Genomic DNA, 23,545 nt, shown 5'->3' with positions numbered 1-23,545 from the left:
CTATGGATTCCTGTTAGATTGCAGGTTTTTTTTATGTTGAAAGGTATAGTTGTGTGGTTACAAAAGTTTTTGAGAGGTAGCGTAATATAGTTTCAGGGGTAACGTATTACAAAAAACCGTAAAAAAAATTAAAAATATTTAATTCACCGGAAAAGTTGAGGGGTAGCGGGTGCTACCCCTCACTCTTAAGTAGGTCCGCCCCTGCCAACGGGTATACCCGATACCCGACGGGTAATGTGTAACACCCCGACCAAAGGCGGATTATACATCGGGGCGCCACATATTGTTTCATTACTCGTGACACTATTGGGTGTCAATATTTAATAAATATATTCATTCACGCATGCGCAAGATATAAATAAACCAACTTAAATCAATATATTATAAATCAAAATATTCGAACAGCAATAACTTGTCTTGATACATTTTAATCTAGGTCCAAAAGTAAAAACGTCCTATGTGTCCACAAGCTCCAAAACAGCTACTGCAAACCTGAACATGTGTTAAAATAAACGTCAAACACTTGCGTGTTGGTGAGAAATCAAGTTTAATACAATACATAGATAACAATAAATCTGCGCGCAACACGTGTATGTCTGGTGTTTAACAAGGGTGCAATCAGATTGTGATCAAGCCTAGATAGATCATAGCTCATAGTTCATAGTTCAATCCGTGCTCCCAATTGAGCACAAAAACGAGAAAACATCTGTGCAAGTGTAAACAAAGAAAACCGTAAACGATAGGTCTCCCGTGTTCATCTAATGGATCCATGAAAACTGCGGAATAGGCCGAACAAAGCGGTTAATGATACACACATACAAATAAACAGCCAAGTAAACGTCCTCAACACATGGGATACTGCGCGACTAAAGCTCATAAACAAGTTTAAGACTCTAAGTTTGTATGAACACATGAACATCCCAAAACATTAAAAGTAAAAAGGGATTAGATACGAGATTACTCACTTGATAAACGATGCGGTGTAAGATAAAGCAAGAACCAACTTTAAACAAGCACAAGTTAACCTATAAATAAGATTATTGTTTTAAGTCTTGATTATAAGTTAGCATAATTAATAAGTAAATTATTATATATAATATGTATATTACCGGAAAAGCAGGGTGGAACAGGAAGGAAGACGGAGGCAGAGAGGAGGCGGCAGAGAGAGCAAGGAGCAAGAGAACAGGAGAGATTAAGTGTTTGTGTGTGTAGTGTTAAGAAAATAATGTTATTATTTATAGAGAAACCCTAGGAGACATAAATCCAGAAAAAGGGGAAAAGATTCCAAGACAAACAGAACAAGACAAAACAAAAGATAACAAAAGATATCAAAAGATATGGCAGCTGCAGGGGGCAAGATAAAGCTGTCAGGGAACAGTAAACAGGCATGGGAGGTGTCAGAAAAGGTACTGGTCAAGCATGGAAAAGCAGATCTCAAAAGATAATGTCAGTCACTTTATCCGCCAACCAATGGGGTTGGTGCGCATGCTGCGCCGAAAGTAACTTTTCAGACATAAAGCAGATTAGGTCAACAGCACAAAAGATAAGACAACACAAAAGCAACGGCTAGATTAAACAGAAGAAAAGACTCAAGACATAGCGCGAGAAGGCTGGAGCGCGAAGGCAAAAGTGCGCGAGCGCGAAGGCAGACAGAACCAACCTTAACGCGTCGCGGGAAGAATCACATTTCTTAGCGCGCCGCGGGAGGAACTAAAATTCCTAGCGCGCCGCGGGAAGAACTATAATTCTTCGCGCGTCGAGGGATGAACTACGATTCTTAGCGTGCTGCGAGAACTATAAATCCTTAGCGCGTCGCGGGAAGAACTACCGTTCTTAGTGCGCTGCGAGAAGAATTACAATTCTTAGCGCGCTGCGAGAAGAGTTCGTCTCGCGTATCGCTGAAACAGATGGTCTTCACGCAGGATTCCTTGTAAGGGGTCTGGCGCGTGGAGCTGCGCAGACAACCTTAGGCGGGAAGGAACAAAGGACAAGCAAAGAGTTAGAAGAAAAAGAGGGAAACAAGGCGTAAGGGCGGGACGGCGACAAGAGGGAAAAGAAGGCGGAAAGAGAGAAGGAGAGGGACGGAACGGCGGAAAGAAAAAGAGAGAGAAAGAGGCGGGAAGGAAATATATTATTATTATTAAAAGTAAAATATAAGTATAAATAAATACTAAATCATAAAAGAAGGAGATCGGATCGGAGAAACGGGTACCTGGGTCGGGTCGGATCGGGGCAGATGTCACAGTCTCCCCTACTTTAAGAAATTTCGTCCCGAAATTTATCTCGAAGTAGGTTGCGCAGAGAACAGGTGCGGGTACTTGATCTTCATTTGATCTTCCCCTTCCCATGTAAACTCGGCTCCGCGCTTGGACTCCCAACGAACTTTAACAATAGGGATACGACTGCGCTTGGTTTGCTTAACCTCGCGATCCATAATCTCAACAGGCTTCTCAACAAAATGCATAGTTTCATCAACTTGAACTTCATCAAGTGGAATGTGAAGGTTCTCGTCAGCTAAACACTTCTTGAGATTGGATACATGGAACGTTGGATGCACATTACTGAGAGCGGGTGGCAGGTCAAGTCTGTAGGCAACTTTTCCTACACGCGCGAGAATCTTAAATGGTCCAACATATCGAGGAGCAAGCTTACCTTTCTTCCCAAAGCGGACGACACCTTTCCAAGGCGACACTTTGAGGAGAACAAGATCATCAACTTGAAATTCGAGAGGCTTTCGCCTGCGATCTGCGTAACTCTTCTGTCGGCTTCGGGCAGTCAGCAGATGATCACGGATCTTGGCGATTTTATCGGTTGTCTCTTGAACAAGTTCGGGTCCTGTGATTTGAGTTTCACCCACTTCGCTCCAACAGATCGGGGAGCGGCACTTACGACCGTAAAGTGCTTCAAATGGGGCCATGCCAATACTGGAATGATAGCTGTTATTATAAGAGAACTCGATCAAAGGCAGGTGTGAATCCCAATTACCTCCAAAATCAAGAACACAAGATCGGAGCATATCCTCAAGAGTTTGAATAGTTCGCTCAGACTGTCCGTCAGTCTGGGGATGATATGCCGTACTCATGTCCAAGCGAGTTCCTAGCGCAGATTGGAGAGATTTCCAAAAGCGAGATATAAAACGGCCATCGCGATCGGATATGATGCTCAAAGGAGTACCATGGCGGCAGACAATTTCCTTGACATAAAGCTGCGCGAGGTGCTCAACACGGTAGTTTTCACGAATGGGCAGAAAGTGAGCAGACTTAGTCAAACGATCCACTATTACCCAAATGCTATCATGTTTGCTTGCTGTCAAAGGTAACTTGGTAATAAAGTCCATCGCTACACATTCCCATTTCCACGTAGGAATTTCTGGTTGTTCGAGCAAACCAGATGGGCGTTGGTGTTCAGCTTTTACTTTAGAACAAGTCAGGCATCTAGCTACGAACACAGCAATATCCTTTTTCATACCGGGCCACCAATAAGTAATGCGCAAATCCTTGTACATCTTATCAGCGCCGGGATGAATAGAATACCGAGATTTGTGCGCTTCACTCAGGATATCAGCGCGAAGATTCTCATCAAAGGGAATCCAGATGCGATTAAGATAGCAGAGAATTCCACTCAGATTAGGCACAAAATGCGCTTCCGCGCCACACGCTAACTCGGCGAGAAGGCTACCATTACTGATGGATGCGCGCTGCGCGTCACGAATACGCGATTCAAGGTTGCTTTGAATCGGCGCAAAGTGAAGATGCGTGCGCGGCAAAATACAGTTAAGCTGGCAGGGTTTTCGGCTGAGCGCATCGGCTACCACATTAGCCTTACCAGGATGATACCGGATCTCACAATCGTAATCGCTGATGAGTTCGTTCCATCGGCGTTGCCTCATGTTAAGTTCCTTTTGATCAAAGATATGCTGAAGGCTTTTATGGTCAGTGTAAAGGATACACTTAGTGCCATAAAGGTAGTGTCTCCAGATCTTCAAGGCAAAAACAACTGCACCAAGTTCGAGGTCGTGAGTTGTATAATTCTTTTCGTGAACCTTGAGTTGCCTTGATGCGTAAGCGATAACCTTGCCTCGTTGCATAAGAACACAACCGAGACCTTGGTTGGAGGCATCGCAGTACACGACAAAATCATCATTACCCTCAGGTAGCGCAAGAACAGGAGCTTCACACAACAAACGCTTGAGCGTTAGAAAGGCTTCTTCTTGCTTCGAGCCCCAAATATACGGTTTACCTTTGTGCGTTAGAGCTGTTAAAGGCAAAGCGATCTTTGAGAAGTTCGAAATGAAACGCCGGTAATAACCAGCTAAGCCCAGAAAGGAACGGATCTCGGAAGGAGAGGATGGCGTAATCCAGTTCTTGATTGCTTCAATTTTGGATGGGTCGACATGAATACCCATCTTGTTCACAATATGGCCAAGAAACTGTACTTCATCAGACCAAAATTCACACTTGGAAAGCTTAGCATAGAGTTGCTCAGCTCTAAGCTTCTGCAACACCAACCGAAGATGTTGCTCGTGCTCGGCCTTGGTCTTAGAATACACCAGAACATCATCGATAAACACAATCACGAATTTATCCAAGAAAGGCCTACACACCCGATTCATTAGATCCATGAAAACGGCGGGTGCGTTGGTTAAACCGAAGGACATGACCAAGAATTCAAAATGGCCATAACGAGTTCGAAAAGCAGTCTTCGGAACATCTTCATCGCGGATGCGCAACTGGTGATAGCCAGAGCGGAGATCGATCTTGGAAAAACAAGAGGCACCTTGGAGTTGATCGAAGAGGTCGTCAATACGCGGTAAGGGATACCGGTTCTTAATGGTGAGTTTGTTCAACTCGCGGTAATCAATACACATGCGAAACGATCCATCTTTCTTTTTAACGAACAACACCGGAGCACCCCAGGGCGAAGAGCTAGGGCGAATGAATCCTTTAGCAGTCAACTCTTGAAGTTGGCTTGCCAATTCTTGCATCTCAGCGGGCGCAAGACGGTAAGGAGATTTAGCCACGGGGGAAGCACCAGGGACAAGATCAATACGGAACTCGACTTCACGAGCGGGAGGGATACCAGGAAGATCATCAGGAAAAACTTCAGGGAAATCACGCACAACAGGGATATCGCGAAGCTTCTTTTCTTCAGCAGGTTTAACCACATGGGCTAGAAATGCAATACACTTCTTCCGCATGAGTCTTTGGGCTTCGGCGCAAGACATAAGCTTAAGACCACTGGAGGGTTTTTCGCCGTAGATGTGAAGATCACCATTCTCTCGAGGTATGCGAATCAATTTCTTGGCGCAAATAACTTCGGCGCGATTATGCGAAAGCCAGTCCATACCAATGATAACGTCAAAGCTTCCAAGAGGCATAGGGATGAGGTCGATCAGAAAATCGTTTTCGTTAAGGTTAAGCGTGCAATCTTTAATCACAGAGTTAATTAAAACAGTTTCACCATTAGCCAATTCAACTGAAAAATCTTCTTTTAAGTCGCTGCGCGGTCGCGCAAGCTTCTGCTCGAAGGCGCGAGAGATAAAACTTCGATCGGCGCCAGTATCAAAAAGTACAGAAGCATAAAATCCGTTAAGTAAAAATGTACCATTAACTACGTCATTATTCGCTTGCGCTTGGTGCGCGGTTATGTTAAAAGCTCGTCCGCGTGTCACTTGGTTCGAAATCTGGTTCACCGGATTCGCTTGCGTAATCTGAACTTGTAGTCTCGGGCACGCGTTCCGGAAATGACTGGGATCACCGCAGTTATAGCACGACCTGGGTCGTGGGTTTTGGTAGGTTGGTTGTGGGTTCTGCGGGTAGACTGGTGGTGTTGGCGCAATTGGGTTGGCGAGAGGGACTCTACAGTATTCGGCAGAGTGACCAACGCGGCCACATCGGTTACATTGTCGACACGGGGTTTGGGTTGGGTGGTGAAGTCTACAGGTTGGGCAAAAGGGTTGATTTCCTGTGTAAGGTTTCTTAGGTGGCGGGGCAGGGAGTGCGGGATTGGTTAAGGCATAGTTGTGGACTATAGGAGGTGTTGGGTAGGCTGACAGTGGGTTAGGCGCATAAACTGGAGGTTGGTAGATGGGTTGCTGGACAATGGGCGGGTTGGTAAGCGCATAGGCTTTGCGCCTGCGCTTGAGGTTGTTACGGTTTGAGGGTTCTGGTTTGGTTTCTGTTGGTTCAGGAACAGTCTTGGTGAGTTTGGTCTTTTCTGTTCCCCGCAGGAACAGGGTTCCTGCTCTGACATGGTTGTCGCTGAGCACAGCGGCCAACTCGATGGCGTCAGAGAGGGTTACTGGGTTTCTGGCCCATACAGAATCTTGAATTTCCATGGGGAGACCCCCAAGGAATTTCTCTATGGCTCGGCGTGAAGGGGTAACAAGGTGAGGGACAAGCAGGCTTAGTTCATGGAAGCGCATCGCGTACTCGCGCGCTTCACCGCTGTACTGCTTAAGATTCCAAAATTCCTCCTCCAGGCGCTTAACTTCGTTGGGAGGGCAGAATTCTCGCGTAAGAATTTCCTTGAATTCCTCCCATGTCATGCTAGAAGCAGCCTCTGCGCCACGCGCATGAGCTACTCCATTCCACCATGTAAGCGCTCTGGATTCCAGGACACTGGAAGCATACAGGGTTCGTCTGTCTGAGGGGCATTGGGTGTGGAGGAAAGTGTTTTCTATCTTCTCAAGCCACTGGAGCATCACGGTGGCTCCTTCAAGACCTGTGAACTTTGGAGGGTTACCCGCGTTAAAGGACTTAATGTTATAACTGGAGGTATTATTTTGGCTCAAAGCTTGGGCTATTGCGGCGGCCATTTCCTGGGAACGTTGCTGTCTACGCATGCGCGAGGCTTCTCTTCTCTGAAATCGGCGAGATAGCGGAGGCATTCTATAAAAATTTTAATTTTAGTTAATATCTTGGTTTTAGCACAAAGTATAACCTCGAAAAGCTTGGTTTCACGGAGTCAGTTACTGTCCAAAGTTAAAGTAAAATAAATGACCCTAAATGCAGACTTAATAAAGGTAACAAATTCGAATCAAGAATCGACAATTCATGTATCACCATGACTTTCCGAATTCCCAATTTAAAATATACGAGCAAACAAGTATTGGAGATCGACGATTCATGTATCACCATGACTTTTCAATCTTCAATATAAAACATACAAGAAAATGAGTATTGGAGGTTGACAATTCATGTATCACCATGACTTTTCAAGTCTCCAATCTCAGAACATAATCGTAAATGGAAATTGAAAATCAACTATTCATGTATCACCATGACCTTTCGGATTTTCAAACCCAACAAACGAATATGCAAGAAAAATCAATAAAAATCGAAATTCAACAAAAATCGAAATATCGCGAAATAAAATCATATACTGCGCAAGCGCGAGCATATTCATAAATAACGAGTAATTAACAATAAGCGCGCAAACATGAGATTTCTCTCATGCGCGAGAAGGGACTCTTAGGTATTCTAGGCCGTTACGTCTAACCACCTATCCTAAAGTCAACCTGGCTCTGATACCAATCTGTAACACCCCGACCAAAGGCGGATTATACATCGGGGCGCCACATATTGTTTCATTACTCGTGACACTATTGGGTGTCAATATTTAATAAATATATTCATTCACGCATGCGCAAGATATAAATAAACCAACTTAAATCAATATATTATAAATCAAAATATTCGAACAGCAATAACTTGTCTTGATACATTTTAATCTAGGTCCAAAAGTAAAAACGTCCTATGTGTCCACAAGCTCCAAAACAGCTACTGCAAACCTGAACATGTGTTAAAATAAACGTCAAACACTTGCGTGTTGGTGAGAAATCAAGTTTAATACAATACATAGATAACAATAAATCTGCGCGCAACACGTGTATGTCTGGTGTTTAACAAGGGTGCAATCAGATTGTGATCAAGCCTAGATAGATCATAGCTCATAGTTCATAGTTCAATCCGTGCTCCCAATTGAGCACAAAAACGAGAAAACATCTGTGCAAGTGTAAACAAAGAAAACCGTAAACGATAGGTCTCCCGTGTTCATCTAATGGATCCATGAAAACTGCGGAATAGGCCGAACAAAGCGGTTAATGATACACACATACAAATAAACAGCCAAGTAAACGTCCTCAACACATGGGATACTGCGCGACTAAAGCTCATAAACAAGTTTAAGACTCTAAGTTTGTATGAACACATGAACATCCCAAAACATTAAAAGTAAAAAGGGATTAGATACGAGATTACTCACTTGATAAACGATGCGGTGTAAGATAAAGCAAGAACCAACTTTAAACAAGCACAAGTTAACCTATAAATAAGATTATTGTTTTAAGTCTTGATTATAAGTTAGCATAATTAATAAGTAAATTATTATATATAATATGTATATTACCGGAAAAGCAGGGTGGAACAGGAAGGAAGACGGAGGCAGAGAGGAGGCGGCAGAGAGAGCAAGGAGCAAGAGAACAGGAGAGATTAAGTGTTTGTGTGTGTAGTGTTAAGAAAATAATGTTATTATTTATAGAGAAACCCTAGGAGACATAAATCCAGAAAAAGGGGAAAAGATTCCAAGACAAACAGAACAAGACAAAACAAAAGATAACAAAAGATATCAAAAGATATGGCAGCTGCAGGGGGCAAGATAAAGCTGTCAGGGAACAGTAAACAGGCATGGGAGGTGTCAGAAAAGGTACTGGTCAAGCATGGAAAAGCAGATCTCAAAAGATAATGTCAGTCACTTTATCCGCCAACCAATGGGGTTGGTGCGCATGCTGCGCCGAAAGTAACTTTTCAGACATAAAGCAGATTAGGTCAACAGCACAAAAGATAAGACAACACAAAAGCAACGGCTAGATTAAACAGAAGAAAAGACTCAAGACATAGCGCGAGAAGGCTGGAGCGCGAAGGCAAAAGTGCGCGAGCGCGAAGGCAGACAGAACCAACCTTAACGCGTCGCGGGAAGAATCACATTTCTTAGCGCGCCGCGGGAGGAACTAAAATTCCTAGCGCGCCGCGGGAAGAACTATAATTCTTCGCGCGTCGAGGGATGAACTACGATTCTTAGCGTGCTGCGAGAACTATAAATCCTTAGCGCGTCGCGGGAAGAACTACCGTTCTTAGTGCGCTGCGAGAAGAATTACAATTCTTAGCGCGCTGCGAGAAGAGTTCGTCTCGCGTATCGCTGAAACAGATGGTCTTCACGCAGGATTCCTTGTAAGGGGTCTGGCGCGTGGAGCTGCGCAGACAACCTTAGGCGGGAAGGAACAAAGGACAAGCAAAGAGTTAGAAGAAAAAGAGGGAAACAAGGCGTAAGGGCGGGACGGCGACAAGAGGGAAAAGAAGGCGGAAAGAGAGAAGGAGAGGGACGGAACGGCGGAAAGAAAAAGAGAGAGAAAGAGGCGGGAAGGAAATATATTATTATTATTAAAAGTAAAATATAAGTATAAATAAATACTAAATCATAAAAGAAGGAGATCGGATCGGAGAAACGGGTACCTGGGTCGGGTCGGATCGGGGCAGATGTCACATAATGGCCCGAGTATGGGACACGGTTTTACAAACGGGTATAGACATGGGATTACCGATACCCGGCCCGTTGCCATTCCTATCGGGGAGACGACAATATGATATATAGTTGTTAATAATGTGGTAACACGATAAAAGATTATTAAACATAAGTTTCAACAAAAATGACATTCATTTTACAATTATTAGATAGATAAAACTTTAAAATGAGAATTTCATAAACTACTAAATAGTTCCTTATAAACCACATTTATAGTTTTATCTGTAGCTTTATCTTTTTTGTTTAATATAAGTATATTAACACCGTCTTTACTCTTCACTCGTGATAAAACTACATATAGTTGACCATATGTAACATCGGCTCTCGCATGTATATGTCAACTCTTGCTAGTGATTAGCCTTGACTTTTGTTAATGGTTATTGCAAAACAAACTGCAACGGGAAACTGCTTCCTTTTTATTTGGACAAAATGGCAAAACTCGTCATTTATGTTTGCACGGTTTTTCAATGGACGTCCTTTGACAAACTTAATGACAGAAAATATCCTTTATGTTTAAAAACCCTATCACGTTATGTCCTTTGGCTCTAACCCGGTTAATTTTTATCGTTAAGTCTAGTCATGTGCAAGTCACATGAGGGTATTTTTGTAAATTTGCATATTCTTTTAATAATTAAAAACAAAGAAATAGATATATTTTAAAACAAAAATTAAAGCATTGTCTCTCTCATCTCTCTCTTTACATCATCTCAATACACCATACCGCCACCACACAATCACAATCATCGCCGCCACCATCCTCCGCTCCTCCCTCCACCGATTCCGATCACCTCTTACGCGCCACCAGATCTGCACACGCCTTATCCCAACCAAACCCTAACTACTACTTCACCCGTACAGTCAACCACTCCACCACCACCGCCGCCGCGATCCGGCGAAATCTTCTCCGGCCTGAAAGATAACTGATGAGTTTACTGGAGCTGGTGCGATCAGACAGGTGTGCCAGGTGACAGGTGCGGTGGTGGATGTGAGGTTTAGTGAAGGTTTCCAGAAAACCAAAACCCATTATCAATTCTTCATCCTCAACCACCGTACGCAACTTCTGCATCAACCACGTCTGTCTTTTCTCCTCACCGGCGTTCAAAAAATCACCGTTTCTTGATTTTCCGACACCGGAGTCCAACAATAATAACACAACGTCGTTTTCGAAACCCGGGTCCAAATCGAACCAAATCGGGTTTGGGTTATTCGGGTACAATCACACATTTGCTCCTACAATAATAATATTAATCCACCATCACCGTCACCATCACCAAACATCCATAACATTCCATTCTATTCCATCATGAAACCCGAAATCAACGGATCCAACTTCAACAGTACCACTTCTACCCCAAACCAGCATGATCGGCGCCGGAATCATGTCGATTCCGGCGACTTTAAAGGTTCTTGGAATAATACCCTGGTTTGTGTTATTATGCTAATGGCGGTGTTGGTGGAAGTGACGGTGGAGTTCTTGTTACGGTACAATAATTACTTCGACAAGGTGAGTACTTACGGTGGTGTCTTGTTGAGATGATGGGGTGGTGGGTGGTGCGTTGGTTGGTGTTTGGTTGTGGTGTTGGTGGGTTATGGATATTTGGGGAAGAAAATGGGTTAAAAAGAGAAAACTTTTATTTATTTAAAAACCAAAATTTCAAGTCAATAACACAAATACCCCCCTGAAAGGGTAAAAAGACTAAATTGTCCTCACATGAGGTGCACATGACTGGATTTAACGAGAAAAACTAACACTCGTTAGTGAAAAGGACGAACCGTGCAAGGTTTTTTGAACATAAAGGATGTTTTCTACCATTAAGTTTGCTGAATGACGACCACTGAAAAAACGTAAAAACATAAAGGACAAGTTTTGCCATTTTGTCTTTCATTTGAATGGCAGTTTCTTATCTGAAGGATTTAGACCACTACGAGTTATGTTTGGTTATTGGTCTCAACCGAATTTATCAATCCGTTTTGGTTAATCGAATTTGTTTATTCGGTTAATTTTTTGGTTAATTTATGTTAGTAACCAAAATCAAATTTGGGCTAAAATTTTTATTAAGAAATACATAAAATGAAAATATAAATACATGGAAATGACGAAATGAAGGTATAAAAACTAGAAATATATCGATGGTTCTTTCGGCTAGTCGACGACAAAAAATAACTGATAACCGACTTTCGGTTATTTTGGTTTTCAATTAATTCTGGGTTGGTTTCGTCAGATTTATGGTTCGGTTATTGCTCACCCTCAGTGGCGAAGCTTGGGCTTAGTCATGGGGGTGACCGAAGTCACGAGCTCAAAAATTTTCGAGTCGACGATCCGGTTGTAAGGCCCCGAACCCGGTAGCCCTACTTTAGCGTCGGATTTACTCATAAACACAGTTCTTACAAATCAGAGTTCATTAAAACTTTCGCGGAATATAAAAACTTTCATGAAACGTTACAACAATCCAAAACTTGCCTTAATTAAAAATTCTTGTCTTTCAAAATAAACGTCAATTACATTAAAACATCTTGAGTCTTCAGATGCCAGTCTCCTATTCGCCCACCATGTGCCCGCTCAAGCTAGCTGTCTATTCTACTCACCTGCGTGCATACTAAAATTCAGCTACGCTGAGTGAGTTCTAGTTAATCGGACACCATACAATACATACACATACATACATATCCGAAGATACATATCCATACTTAACTAGTTACCCTTCTGTTCTACATACATACTTACTACCATACATACATACATATCTACAATCACTAACCTCAGTCTACCGAGAGTACGTTCATAGTCCGCCGTCTATACCTGTACTCAAGGTCGAGAACACATAAAAGGTCCGCAGTCCTTACCTATGTTCACCATTTAGGGTACGTGCAAAGTCCGCAGTCCTTCCCTATACCATCCTACATCCACAACACGTACAAGGTCCACAGTCCTTCCCTATGTTGCAACCTAATTCATAGCACGTACGAGGTCCGCAGTCCTCCCCTATGCTACCACATCACAAATACAGCACGTATAAGGTCCACAGTCCTTTCCTATGCTGATGCCTATCTATAATACGTATAAGGTCCGCAGTCCTTAACTACATTGTCGTCTATTATCTGTAACACGTATAAGGCCCACCGTCCCTATCTACGTTTACATCTATCATCTACATTACGTATAAGGCCCGCAGTCCTTAACTACGCCATCACCAGCCGAGTCTATGTCCGACAGAAGCTAGAGGGATTTGCCATCCTAACTTACTATGTCGAACTTAGAACTCACATACCATTCGTGTACCTGTATACACCTACTTCACATATACAATAATTACATTATAACATAAGAACACTCTAGGCGTTCTTTACATCATTCATTTAACAACCATACCCCTTGTCGATACGTGCAATATCCGAAGATCGTTCACGCCCCGACAAGTATTCATTTGTAATGTTCATACATCTTCGATATATAATATTCGTACCTTTATTTTTTTTAACCTGACAGTACGCGCAATATCCGAAGATCGTATTATAGATAGGCATCAGCATATATCACATATGGCATACACTTATCACTTAGGATAAATGTATTAACAACACATCGAGTATGCACACAGCCCCGAAAACATAACAAGGAATGGGGCTAGAAACTCACCTGAATCCTGTTACGCTCTCCGTTATTAGTTATCCCTTTCTTCAGTTGTGCACGGCTGACTGTATAACAAGTATACGTATCAATTAACTACTACTACTCATGTTGTATTTCTATCTTTATATGACCCACAACGAACGGGGGTCCGGGGGCAGCGCCCCTGGCAGCGGGGTCTAGGGGCGGCAGCCCCTAGCAGGGTCCAAGGGGCAGAGCCCCTGGCTGGGGTCGAGCTGCCAGGTCAGCTTGGAAAAATTTTATTTACATTAACTGTCTTAACACATTTTCCATTAGGTTTTTAATTTATTTTCTAATCGAACTTGACCTTAGGCGAAGTTAAACCTTAGGCGAACTTAGCTTTAGGCGAAGTTAAACCTTAGGCGAACTTAGCTTTAGGCGAAGTTAAACCTTAAGCGAACTTAGCTTTAGGCGAAGTTATCAGTTAGGCGAACTTGGCCGTAGGCGAAGTTATCAGTTAGGCGAACTTGGCCGTAGGCGAAGTTATGCTTTGAAGGCGAAGTTATGCTTTGAAGGCGAAGTTAAGCTTTGAAGGCGAAGTTATCAGTTTGCAAGCGAAGTTGCCCAGTTCGCAGGCGAAGTTGCCCAGTTCAGCTACGGGTTTGGTTTTTATCACGCATTTTGGCGATTTTAATACCCTTGTTATGGTTCGACATCACCCACTAACGTTCCCTAACCATCTTCGGTCGTATATATATCCCGTATATACTATAAAGCTTGGATCTTTAAGCTTAAGGACATTCAATAAAACATAAACTTTAAAGGTCAAGAACATACATTTTGTGCTCGTTTGGATCTCGTTTAACTTGTTTAATCACAACTAATCGTTTACTCTCTCTCGGATCTTGCTCGTTTCTCTCCCTCGGCCGCCGGCCGTATATGGCGGTGTGTGGTGTGTGTGTGTTTGGAGTGTGTAGAGATTAGGATGGATAAATGGATGGAATGGAAAGGATTGGGGTTTAAGGGGGTATTTATACTCCCTTAAGCCCATGGACCGAAGGCCCATATTTCCTTTTGGTCCATATCTAATCCCATCTAATTATCCTACTAAGTCTTCATATTTTGCTATTATTATTATCGTTCCACTGACTCGTTTATTTCACCCGACAAAATAATATATTAAATATTACTTTAGAAATTTCGGGATGTTACACCGGTTCGTGTCAGTGATTAGGGCCGGGTCGGATCAAATAACATGACATCTATATATCTAATTTTCGTTCATTTATTCAAACAATTGTTTTTACAATAAAAAAACAAAATAATTGTTTAACTAACAAAGACCTAAAATATTCATGATGATGCGAAAGGAATGGTGAGTAGGGATAAGCAAATTCGGTATTGATACCGGTACCGGTAGCAAAATAGTTACAGATTTGGTATCGTCGGTACCGAATAGATACTAAAGTTTTGAGTTTTGGTACCGGTATATCTCAAATTCTACCTTCAATACCGGTATCGAACCGAATATTTTGGTATTGGTACCGGCACCGGTAGGGTACCGATCTCATCCCTAAGGGTGAATACCTAGAAGAAGAATTGCAGAGACCTAAAATATTTATAAAAATAAATATTTTACTATTCGACTATTATTTTGTAACTTTTTTTATAAATATTGCGAGGTTTTAGAAAAAAAACAAACGATAGGGTATTATATTTTAAAAAAAATCAGTAGTGACCGGTATCATTTTGGAAAAATACATCGGGGTGACCGCGCTTAATACCTACAAAAATTTTCGAGAAAAATCATGAAATTTTCCCTATTAACGGAGAAAATGGCGGTGGCCGGGGCCACCCCTGGTCCCCACATAGCTTCGTCCTTGATTACAAACGTCTTGGACAACAAGGGGAGAACAAATTAAACTAAACAAGTTAATAGTATCAAGAATAATGATTGTTCGAACCTAAGAAATGTTATATAACAAAATTAAAACGAATATGCTTTAGAACGAATCCTAATTCATAGCCATCTCATACAGTGGGATGAATTCAGGCTTGTTCAAGCCTTGGATATTGGAGTTTTGTGTTGTTGGCTAGTACGCACTTGAGTCGAGTTGACTCATGTGGATACCTTCACAGAAATCTTCAAAGATTCAAACATCCACAACAAGAAGTTCAAGATCTCGAATATTTGGTGATGTAACATCTTGAACGCCGTATGGTTGGTTTGTTTGCTACATATATAATTAGATCATGGTAGGAGATTTGTGATAGGCTTTACTACAGATCATTGTGTGCAATTCATGTCTCCCATTGTCAAATGTTTCAAAACAGATACAAATCCTATCACTTCACCACCAACACCACTAACCGTGACAAAAGCGATATCATGGCTAAGTACCTCGCTTTGACTCAACTCGGTTTGACTCGAACATGGATACAAACTATCCATCTTACACATAATTGCATCCTATTAGTGTCAAGTCAAGACTACTTATGTTAGAAGTAAGATGAGACGTAGAATAATGTTAAATAAAGTATCAAGCCTAGCTTGTTAATTAAACTGGTGTATAGGCTTGACATAATGAGACAATCACATAATGTCAAATCTGTAAACACAAAATTGAGGAATTTTAACAACAAACGAATCCATTGACGACACCCAACGAAATCTGTCAACTTCGAAAAGAGGTGTGCTCATCAAGTTTGTCGATGGATTACCAATCACCACATCAATGACGGACAACTTATTTGGTCATTCGTAGACATATCAAATATGCATCAACATTTTTATTTTTAATAAAATTAATATTCAAAGTATTTCAATATATAAGAATAACATCCTATCATGGTAAAACAAATATATAACTTGTAAAGAAGAATCCTTAAGATACTATAAACTAAAAAGATCATGTAGCATATCATAATAACATATTATAAAACCACTAAAACAAATTATTTGTGTGAAACATGTCATTAATTATATTAAACTCTTTCAACATAACATAATTACCACTAGCAACATAATTATCTACAACCATCAAATACATGATATACCAACACTAGAAGCTGCAGACATAAACCGGTCAGACCTTGTCCTGGTAACCAAAGACCTCATCTCCGGCGACAGCCCATCAAACTCCGGCACCGTCTCAGCTACCTCCGGTATGGTGGACAATGCACCGGACTTGTCATAAAAGGATTCATTTGTTGAGGTAGTAGTAATAACAATATTGCGAGTGTGTTTGGTCCGGAAGAGTGATTTGAGAAGCTTGTGGAACCTTGAGTGTTTCTTGGCGGCGGTGGGTGGTGGTGGTGGTGGTTGACGGCGGTGGGAGAGGTGGGGTATTGAGAGTGATCTGGCGGAGATGGCGGAGTTGAGTTGGTGGTGTAAGGATTTGAGTTCAAAGGAGTCATAAAGAGAGTTGCCACAGTCCCATATTTCATGTTTATTTCTCTCTTGTTTTATGTTTTCCATTTCTTGTCAACTTTATAAAGAGAGAGACATATATACATATATATATATGTATATATAGAGAGAGAGAGGTTATGTATTTGAAGATGTACAAGTTGACTTATGCAAAGTGTTCATGTATGTATGTATGTATGTGTATACATATATAGACTATAGAGAGAGATGTGGGGGTTGTAACAAGCTTTGAATGAATTGTGGAAGAAACATGTTTATATAATATATTAATCTAAAACGAATTGTTTTATACCAACTATTCTAAGTTGCGTGCAAATGTAGCGTCATACTATAGTTATACTGAAGAAACACTAACCGGACCCCGGGCAGATTACTGATAACCTGGGGGTTAGATAGATGTTTCCCACGAGGGGTGAGACCCTGAGAAGATGGTTCTTCTGATAACCTGCAAAACAGACAGCGTGAGCTTGTCACTGAGAAGGGGGGGGGTTCCTCCTTGTGACCACCCTCCGGCGTGAGAATCAGACTAGATTGCTCTTTAAATATAAGTGTATATTAAGAGATTGCTAGAGCAGATATCAGGTATATATGATAATACAAGATAAGATATGATGAGATCAGATGATCATACCCTTTGTGGTATTTATAGCCGAAGGTAGGTTTCCAAGGAGGTGTGGCCGGCTGCAACAGTGTTCCTGTTCAACCAACAGTAGCCTACGCACGTGCCCTGCTGGTAGTTGGTGGGTAGGCAGCGGCTGATAATGACCAGGCCTGCTGTATACCATTCCTTTTCCACCAACTGCCGGCTACGCACGTGGTATGACAGGAGTTGGTGAGTAGGCAGCGGCTAATAGTGACACAGTACAGGAGCATGCTGCTCGCCATACTGTGTCAGTAAGCTGTCGTATCTTTAGTCAGATCTTTTTCCCATACCTCGTCAGGTACAGTACAGAAGATCTTCCCGTATCGTACGGACTGGCTTATTTGGGCGGGAGTATTCCCCCTCCCGCCCTTGTGCGGGATTGTTCCCGGCTTTGCTCATTCCCTCAGGTGACACTGAGTGATTGAGAGCTAAGTGCCTTGTGCGTGTAGCCTTGCTGCGCGGGTGGCCTTCCCTGATGGCTTGTATCCGAAGCTGCGGGAACAGGCGGAGTCCTTCACCATCGGGAGGCATTTCCTGCGGGACCAGCTTGCGTACTGCGCGTAAGGACGTCACGTCTCTGAGCATGGTTGGTCCTGCGGATCCAGTTGGTTTCTGCGCAGACGTCCCTGTTCAAGGTGAGTCTTGCGGGTCCAACTGGGCTCTGCTGGGACCTACCTCTTCAAGTCCCCCTAGTCCAATGTTCTTCTCATGAGTGTTTAATAAAGTGAGGTGAACTTTTGGACTTAAGCAGAGGGTTTTGAAAAGGGTTTTTTAAGGTTTTCCATGGGGATTCTTCCCGCGGAAGTCCTTGTCACTTGCAGAAATTCCCGAGTTTCCTGCTTGGTCTTTAGGTATGATGCGGGTAGGTCTGTAACCTCCTCGCAAGTCAGGAGCGTTGAGTCCCACTTGTGTGGATTCTCCATGAGGTTTTGGTTGTTTTGAACATAGTGATCAATTATGTTAAAACCACCAATTCCATCCTGGAGTTTCAAACAACGTAGTTCTCGACGTTCCCGCTATGCGGGGATGTTATTTCCGTTTCCGCAAGCATTGCCCAGAAGATCCTTCTTGGTTTCAATTCCCAGCGGAGTGCTAGGTATGTGAAGGGTTTTGCCTTAACACTGTACCCGCGCTCGTCTTACGGTTACTTTACTTCCAAGGTATTCCTGGCGTCAATTCCCTGCGGGTGTTAGGTATGTGAAGGGTTTTGCCTTTACACTGTACCCGCACCCGGCTTATAGTTACTTGGTTGCCGAGGTATACTTGGCTTCAATTCCCTGCGGGTGCTAGGTATGTGAAGGGTTTTGCCTTAACACTGTACCCGCATCCGCCTTACGGTTACTTGTTCCCCAAGGTTCTTGGCTTCAATTCCCTGCGGGTGCTAGGTATGTGAAGGGTTTTGCCTTAACACTGTACCCGCATCCGTCTTACGGTTACTTGTTCGCCAAGGTTTACTTGGCTTCAATTCCCTGCGGGTGCTAGGTATGTGAATTGTTTTGCCTTAACACTGTACCCGCATCCGTCTTACGGTTACTTGTTCGCCAAGGTTTACTTGGCTTCAATTCCCTGCGGGTGCTAGGTATGTGAAGGGTTTTGCCTTAACACTGTACCCGCAGCCGTCTTACGGTTACTTGTTTGCCAAGGTAAGGGGTATTTTCCCGCTTTTTATTTGATCTTTTTGAATTTTGAATTTTGAAATTCGAAAGGTTGGTGAGGATAAGAACAGTCCAAACATCTGAAACGTCGTGCGACGGTTTCTTCTGACTGTGTCAGGACGTGCAGGAAGTTATGGTGACGTGACAGTACATGGTCATTCCAGAAGCTTTTTCAGGCGCGTGGGCGCTATTTTTCGGGCGCGTGGCCGCGAAATTAATGGTACGCGTCCTGTCAACAGCTGTTGCCAGCTTGCTTTTTGCCACGTGTCATAGTTTCATTGCACCTTTGATTTCTCTCTCCTCCGCATTAATTTTTTCGCATTAATTGCGATTAGTATATAAAGGGGGAGAGGGTTCTTTGTAATCCACACTTTCACTCTTCTCTTCATCTCTTAAGCGATTTCCGGCGAATACTCCCCTTTTCAGGCAAGCATTCTCCCGAAATCGTTTTCTTCTTTCCTTCACAAGATGTCGTCTCGTGATGTTGAATCCATAGCCGATGACAAGAGTACTGCTGGTGAGTGCCAGTGTGCTCTGCCTGGCAATCTGTACCGGTATGTCGTCAGGAAGTTCATGCTCGAGTCTCTCGAGCCTGAGTTTCCTGAACCCCATCATACTGTGTACGATGCCCCCAGAGGCAAGATCGGGGTTTATGCAGCATTCTTTGTTTATGGGAATCTTAGGTTCCCATTGACAAAGTTTGTTTACCGTGTCCTCGAGAGGCACGGTGTTCATTTGACCGAGTTGCACCCCATGGCGATCGCCAAGATTCGCCACTTCGAGTGGGTGTGCCGGATTTTGGGCGTTGAGCCCTACGTTGACCGCCTGATGACCTTCTACACTTGGAGGTGCATCCAGGGGTGGTACACGTTGACAACCCGAATCAAGGGTTTAAAGATCTGCGCGACCGAGCGCAGTCTTCGCTCGTGGAAGCGGGAGTTCTTCTTCATATCCGCTCGCGCCATCCCCATTGCCATGAAGTTCAAGAACGGGCAAGCACTTCCTAGCCTTCACGCCTCCAGCTACCAGGAGGCGGAATGGTTTGCGAAGATATCTCGGGTCCAATCTCCGGTTTACCGGTTTGCGGAGTCCGGGATGGTGATGCTGGGGATGAGCCGGGTGTGGAAAGAGGCTGATGCGCGCAAGATTCCGATCGTCCTCGAATACGGTTCGAACTCTGTTCCTTACGGTATGCCTTTTTCCCTTTTGTTGATTTTGAATTTCTTCTAACTTCTTTCCTGTTTATTTCAGAGGGGAACGATTGCAGTCGCTCCTAAACCCGCGGGAGGCTGACGGTCCCGCTCGGATGGGTACTCGCGCTCTAGACGAGAACGAGTTGCCCATCCTAGAACAAACGGCGGATCGGTTCGTGGAGGTCTATCCGCAAGGCCATGAGATCCTTAGCGCCCGTCGGCCAGGTAAGGCGCTCTTCGACCCTCGACCCCTCAATGTTGAAACCTCTGCTGGAATTCCTCTAATCGTATGTTCTGATGAGGAATCCGCAGATGGTCCTCCGTTGGTGCGGAAGAAGAAGGCTGCCGGCGGGAAGGGGAAGGAGAAGGTGGCCTCCACAGCCGATCCAGCGCCTCGGTCTGACTCGGAGACCGAGAGCGAAGAGGTGGCGGGGAATCCCGGTGGTGATAAGACCGCCGCTCCGGAGGCTGCGACGATTGTCACCTCCGGAGAGCCAAGGATGACAACGGTAACCGGCGCGAAGAGGCCGGCTCCATCGGGTTCATCCCCGCCCATCCGTACTTTCAAGCTCAAGAAAACCCGTAAGTACATACTTTATCTTCAACATTTATCTTCACAGTTTGATATCGTTAACACTTATCTTCCTTACGCAGGCGTGGATGTTGACGCATTCCAGGGTGGAGTGCAGAGTAGTACCTCCCCGCCAATGACGGTAGGCTTGGTCAGCCTACCTGAGGCGTCGACCCAGGTGCCTGCGCCTGCTTCCGCTGGTTCAGTTGCTCACTCCTTTGAGCCGACTGTTCCAGCTGAGATGACGTCACCGCCGGCAGTGAGTGCGATTTTTACAGCATCTTTCACTGAGCCGGCGGTTACAATTGCTGCGGCGACCGTGGCGGCAACCACGGCGGCTGCTACCATGCCCCCGTCATCGGCAACGACGGCCGGTCCATCAGGTACGCATGGGGCTTCCCGCCAATCTTTGCCACCTTCCCATCTGCCTGACCTCTTGGATGGATTTCCCTTGGGTTCAGGTGATGGGTTTGGCGGCTATCGGCCTGTTATTGACCCTACAGGTGCGTAGGGTTCTTTTGGCCCATTTTTTTTTATATATATTTTTTATCATCTTTTCCTAACTGCTTTGTGTTTTTTGCAGTGTCGGATTCCAATGAAGTGTATGTTCCACGATGGAACATTCGCCGAGGAACAACCCTTCGCACCCCTGTGGAGTGCGTGGAATGGGCTCGTCACGCTGCTCCCAGTGGTGCGTTGGGGGAAGCCACGGCTAGCTACCAGGAGGGTAGGCTAAGCAATGAGCTTCGGGTTCTCCTGCCCCGGATGCAGCCGCGCGTCGAGCTGCTTTGTCGTGAAAACGACAAGTTAAAAGCAGCTCGCGCTAAAGAACAGGCTCAGGCGCGGGCTGTCCGGGAGGAGAACCAAAAACTTACCGCAGTGGCTGCGGAGAAGGAGAAGGCCTTCAAGGCCCTCGAGGTTGAAGTTCAGGCTCGACTCGAGGCCCGTTCCAAGGCTGCCCAAGCTGTTAAGGAACAGCTTCGGCTGGCTAAGGAGACTGTCAGGAACGCAACCGAGAGGGCCACCAAGGCTGAAGCTGTTGCTGAGCCTCTGCGCGTGGAGAATGAAGAACTTAAAGCCAAATTAGAGGCTCTCCAGCAGGCTCATGATGCCTTGGCGATGGAGGATGCTAAGAAGCTTCAAGAAATCTTGGACCAGAGGGGGGTGCTTGACCAAACCGAGCATAAGCTAAAGGGCGTCGAAGAGGCTGCGGCGAAGGAAGTGTTGCTTGCCAACCTTAATAAAAGTGAAACCGAACGCGCCTGTACCCAAGCTCAAGCCGCCCTTCAAGAAGCTCTGGTTGCCAAGGAATGGCTTCTTCGAGAAGCGTTGTCTCAGGTAAGTCTAACTTCATGTCTTCACGCTTTTCCTTATAAATAGAAAAGGTTCTCACTTGTATTTTTCTTTGTAGGTTGTGCATCGGGTCTTCTCAGAGACATCTTACGACGATGCTATGAGCGCAGCCCTCAACGCTTCTCACGAGGATGGGGAAAAGGCCGGCTTCCTGCTTGGTCTAGGGTTCGTTGAGAAAGGCATCCCGCCTTCCAACTTCCCTTTATTCGATGTAGATACTGAAGCCATATATGACCAAGCAGTAAATCAATACGCCGCCTTCCCGCATCCGGTGGTGGAGAAGGTAAACGAAGTTGCTGCTGCTGATGATGGGCTAGCTATCCTCAAAGCTTTCCTTGAACTGCCACGCTCTACTGATGGGGCTGGTCCAAGTGGAAGTGGCCCTGAAGCCTGATCCTGAAGATCCCTTCCCGCTGCTAGGATAGATTTAGCTTGTATAGATTTATTTTCTTGTAGGCGGGTAGTTACCCGGCCATTCTTGTAATCAACCATTGTGAAATGTAAATCTTTTTGCGGGTAAGACCGCTACTTTCGTTGGGTTCCTTGCTTTGTAAACGTTGTATGACTTGCATACTTTAGTTCAAATTAGCAATTTTCCAAGTGTTTTAGAATAAGTTAACCTTTGAACGTGGTAGACAATAGGTTGAAGTTTTGCTTCCTCTTCCGTGATTGTGCGGGTAGGACCGTCACTTGCACGTAGTAGGATGGCTAAACTTTACCATCTGACCTGCGTGTAGGTTTTCCTCATCTTTTGAGGATAAGTTAACCTTTGAACGTGGTAGATAGGTGTGAAGTTTTGCTTCTTCTTCCGTGATTGTGCGGGTAGGACCGTCACTTGCACGTAGTAGGATGGCTAAACTTTACCATCTGACCTGCGTGTAGGTTTTCCTCATCTTTTGAGGATAAGTTAACCTTTGAACGTGGTAGATAGGTGTGAAGTTTTGCTTCCTCTTCCGTGATTGTGCGGGTAGGACCGTCACTTGCACGTAGTAGGATGGCTAAACTTTACCATCTGACCTGCGTGTAGGTTTTCCTTATCTTTTTGTTAGAAATTGTCTTGAACCGTTCGACGCGCGGTTGTCAATAGGTTAGTGTTCAGTTCCCTTATTCATGATTCATGCGGATAGACCGGCACTTTCATTTAATGGGAGGACTGAACTTTTCCCCTTCGACTGACCTGCGTGAAGGTTTGTCGTTTTTTGGGTTTATGCGGGTTTTGCCGCCTAATCCACGTAACGACTTTCCACGTATTTATGCGGTGAAAACCGGCATATTCGTGTTGAATAAATTAACCGTTCGACGCGCGGTTGTCAATAGGTTAGTGTTCAGTTCCCTTTTTCATGATTCATGCGGATAGACCGGCACTTTCATTTAATGGGAGGACTGAACTTTTCCCCTTCGACTGACCTGCGTGAAGGTTTGTCGTTTTTTGGGTTTATGCGGGTTTTGCCGCCTTCCCCATGCAACGACTTTCCACGTATTTATGCGGTGAAAACCGGCATATCCGTGTTGATAGTTCATAAAAATGT

The 23,545-nt window shown here is 44.2% G+C and overlaps 1 protein-coding gene across 1 annotated transcript; it reads right to left on the bottom strand.

The window, feature by feature from the left end:
• Positions 1-16,211: 16,211 nt before the first annotated feature.
• LOC143531291 (uncharacterized) lies at positions 16,212-16,649 on the bottom strand. Its single transcript, XM_077026618.1, has one exon. The coding sequence runs from the start codon at positions 16,647-16,649 to the stop codon at positions 16,212-16,214; it is 438 nt and encodes a 145-aa protein (XP_076882733.1).
• Positions 16,650-23,545: the final 6,896 nt, after the last annotated feature.

Source organism: Bidens hawaiensis, unplaced genomic scaffold (genome assembly GCF_021521415.1).
Source record: "Bidens hawaiensis isolate Kalapana, Puna unplaced genomic scaffold, B.hawaiensis_p1.1 tig00009139_1, whole genome shotgun sequence".
Classification (NCBI taxonomy): Eukaryota; Viridiplantae; Streptophyta; class Magnoliopsida; order Asterales; family Asteraceae; genus Bidens; species Bidens hawaiensis.
This window is presented reverse-complemented; position numbering and strand designations above follow the sequence as displayed.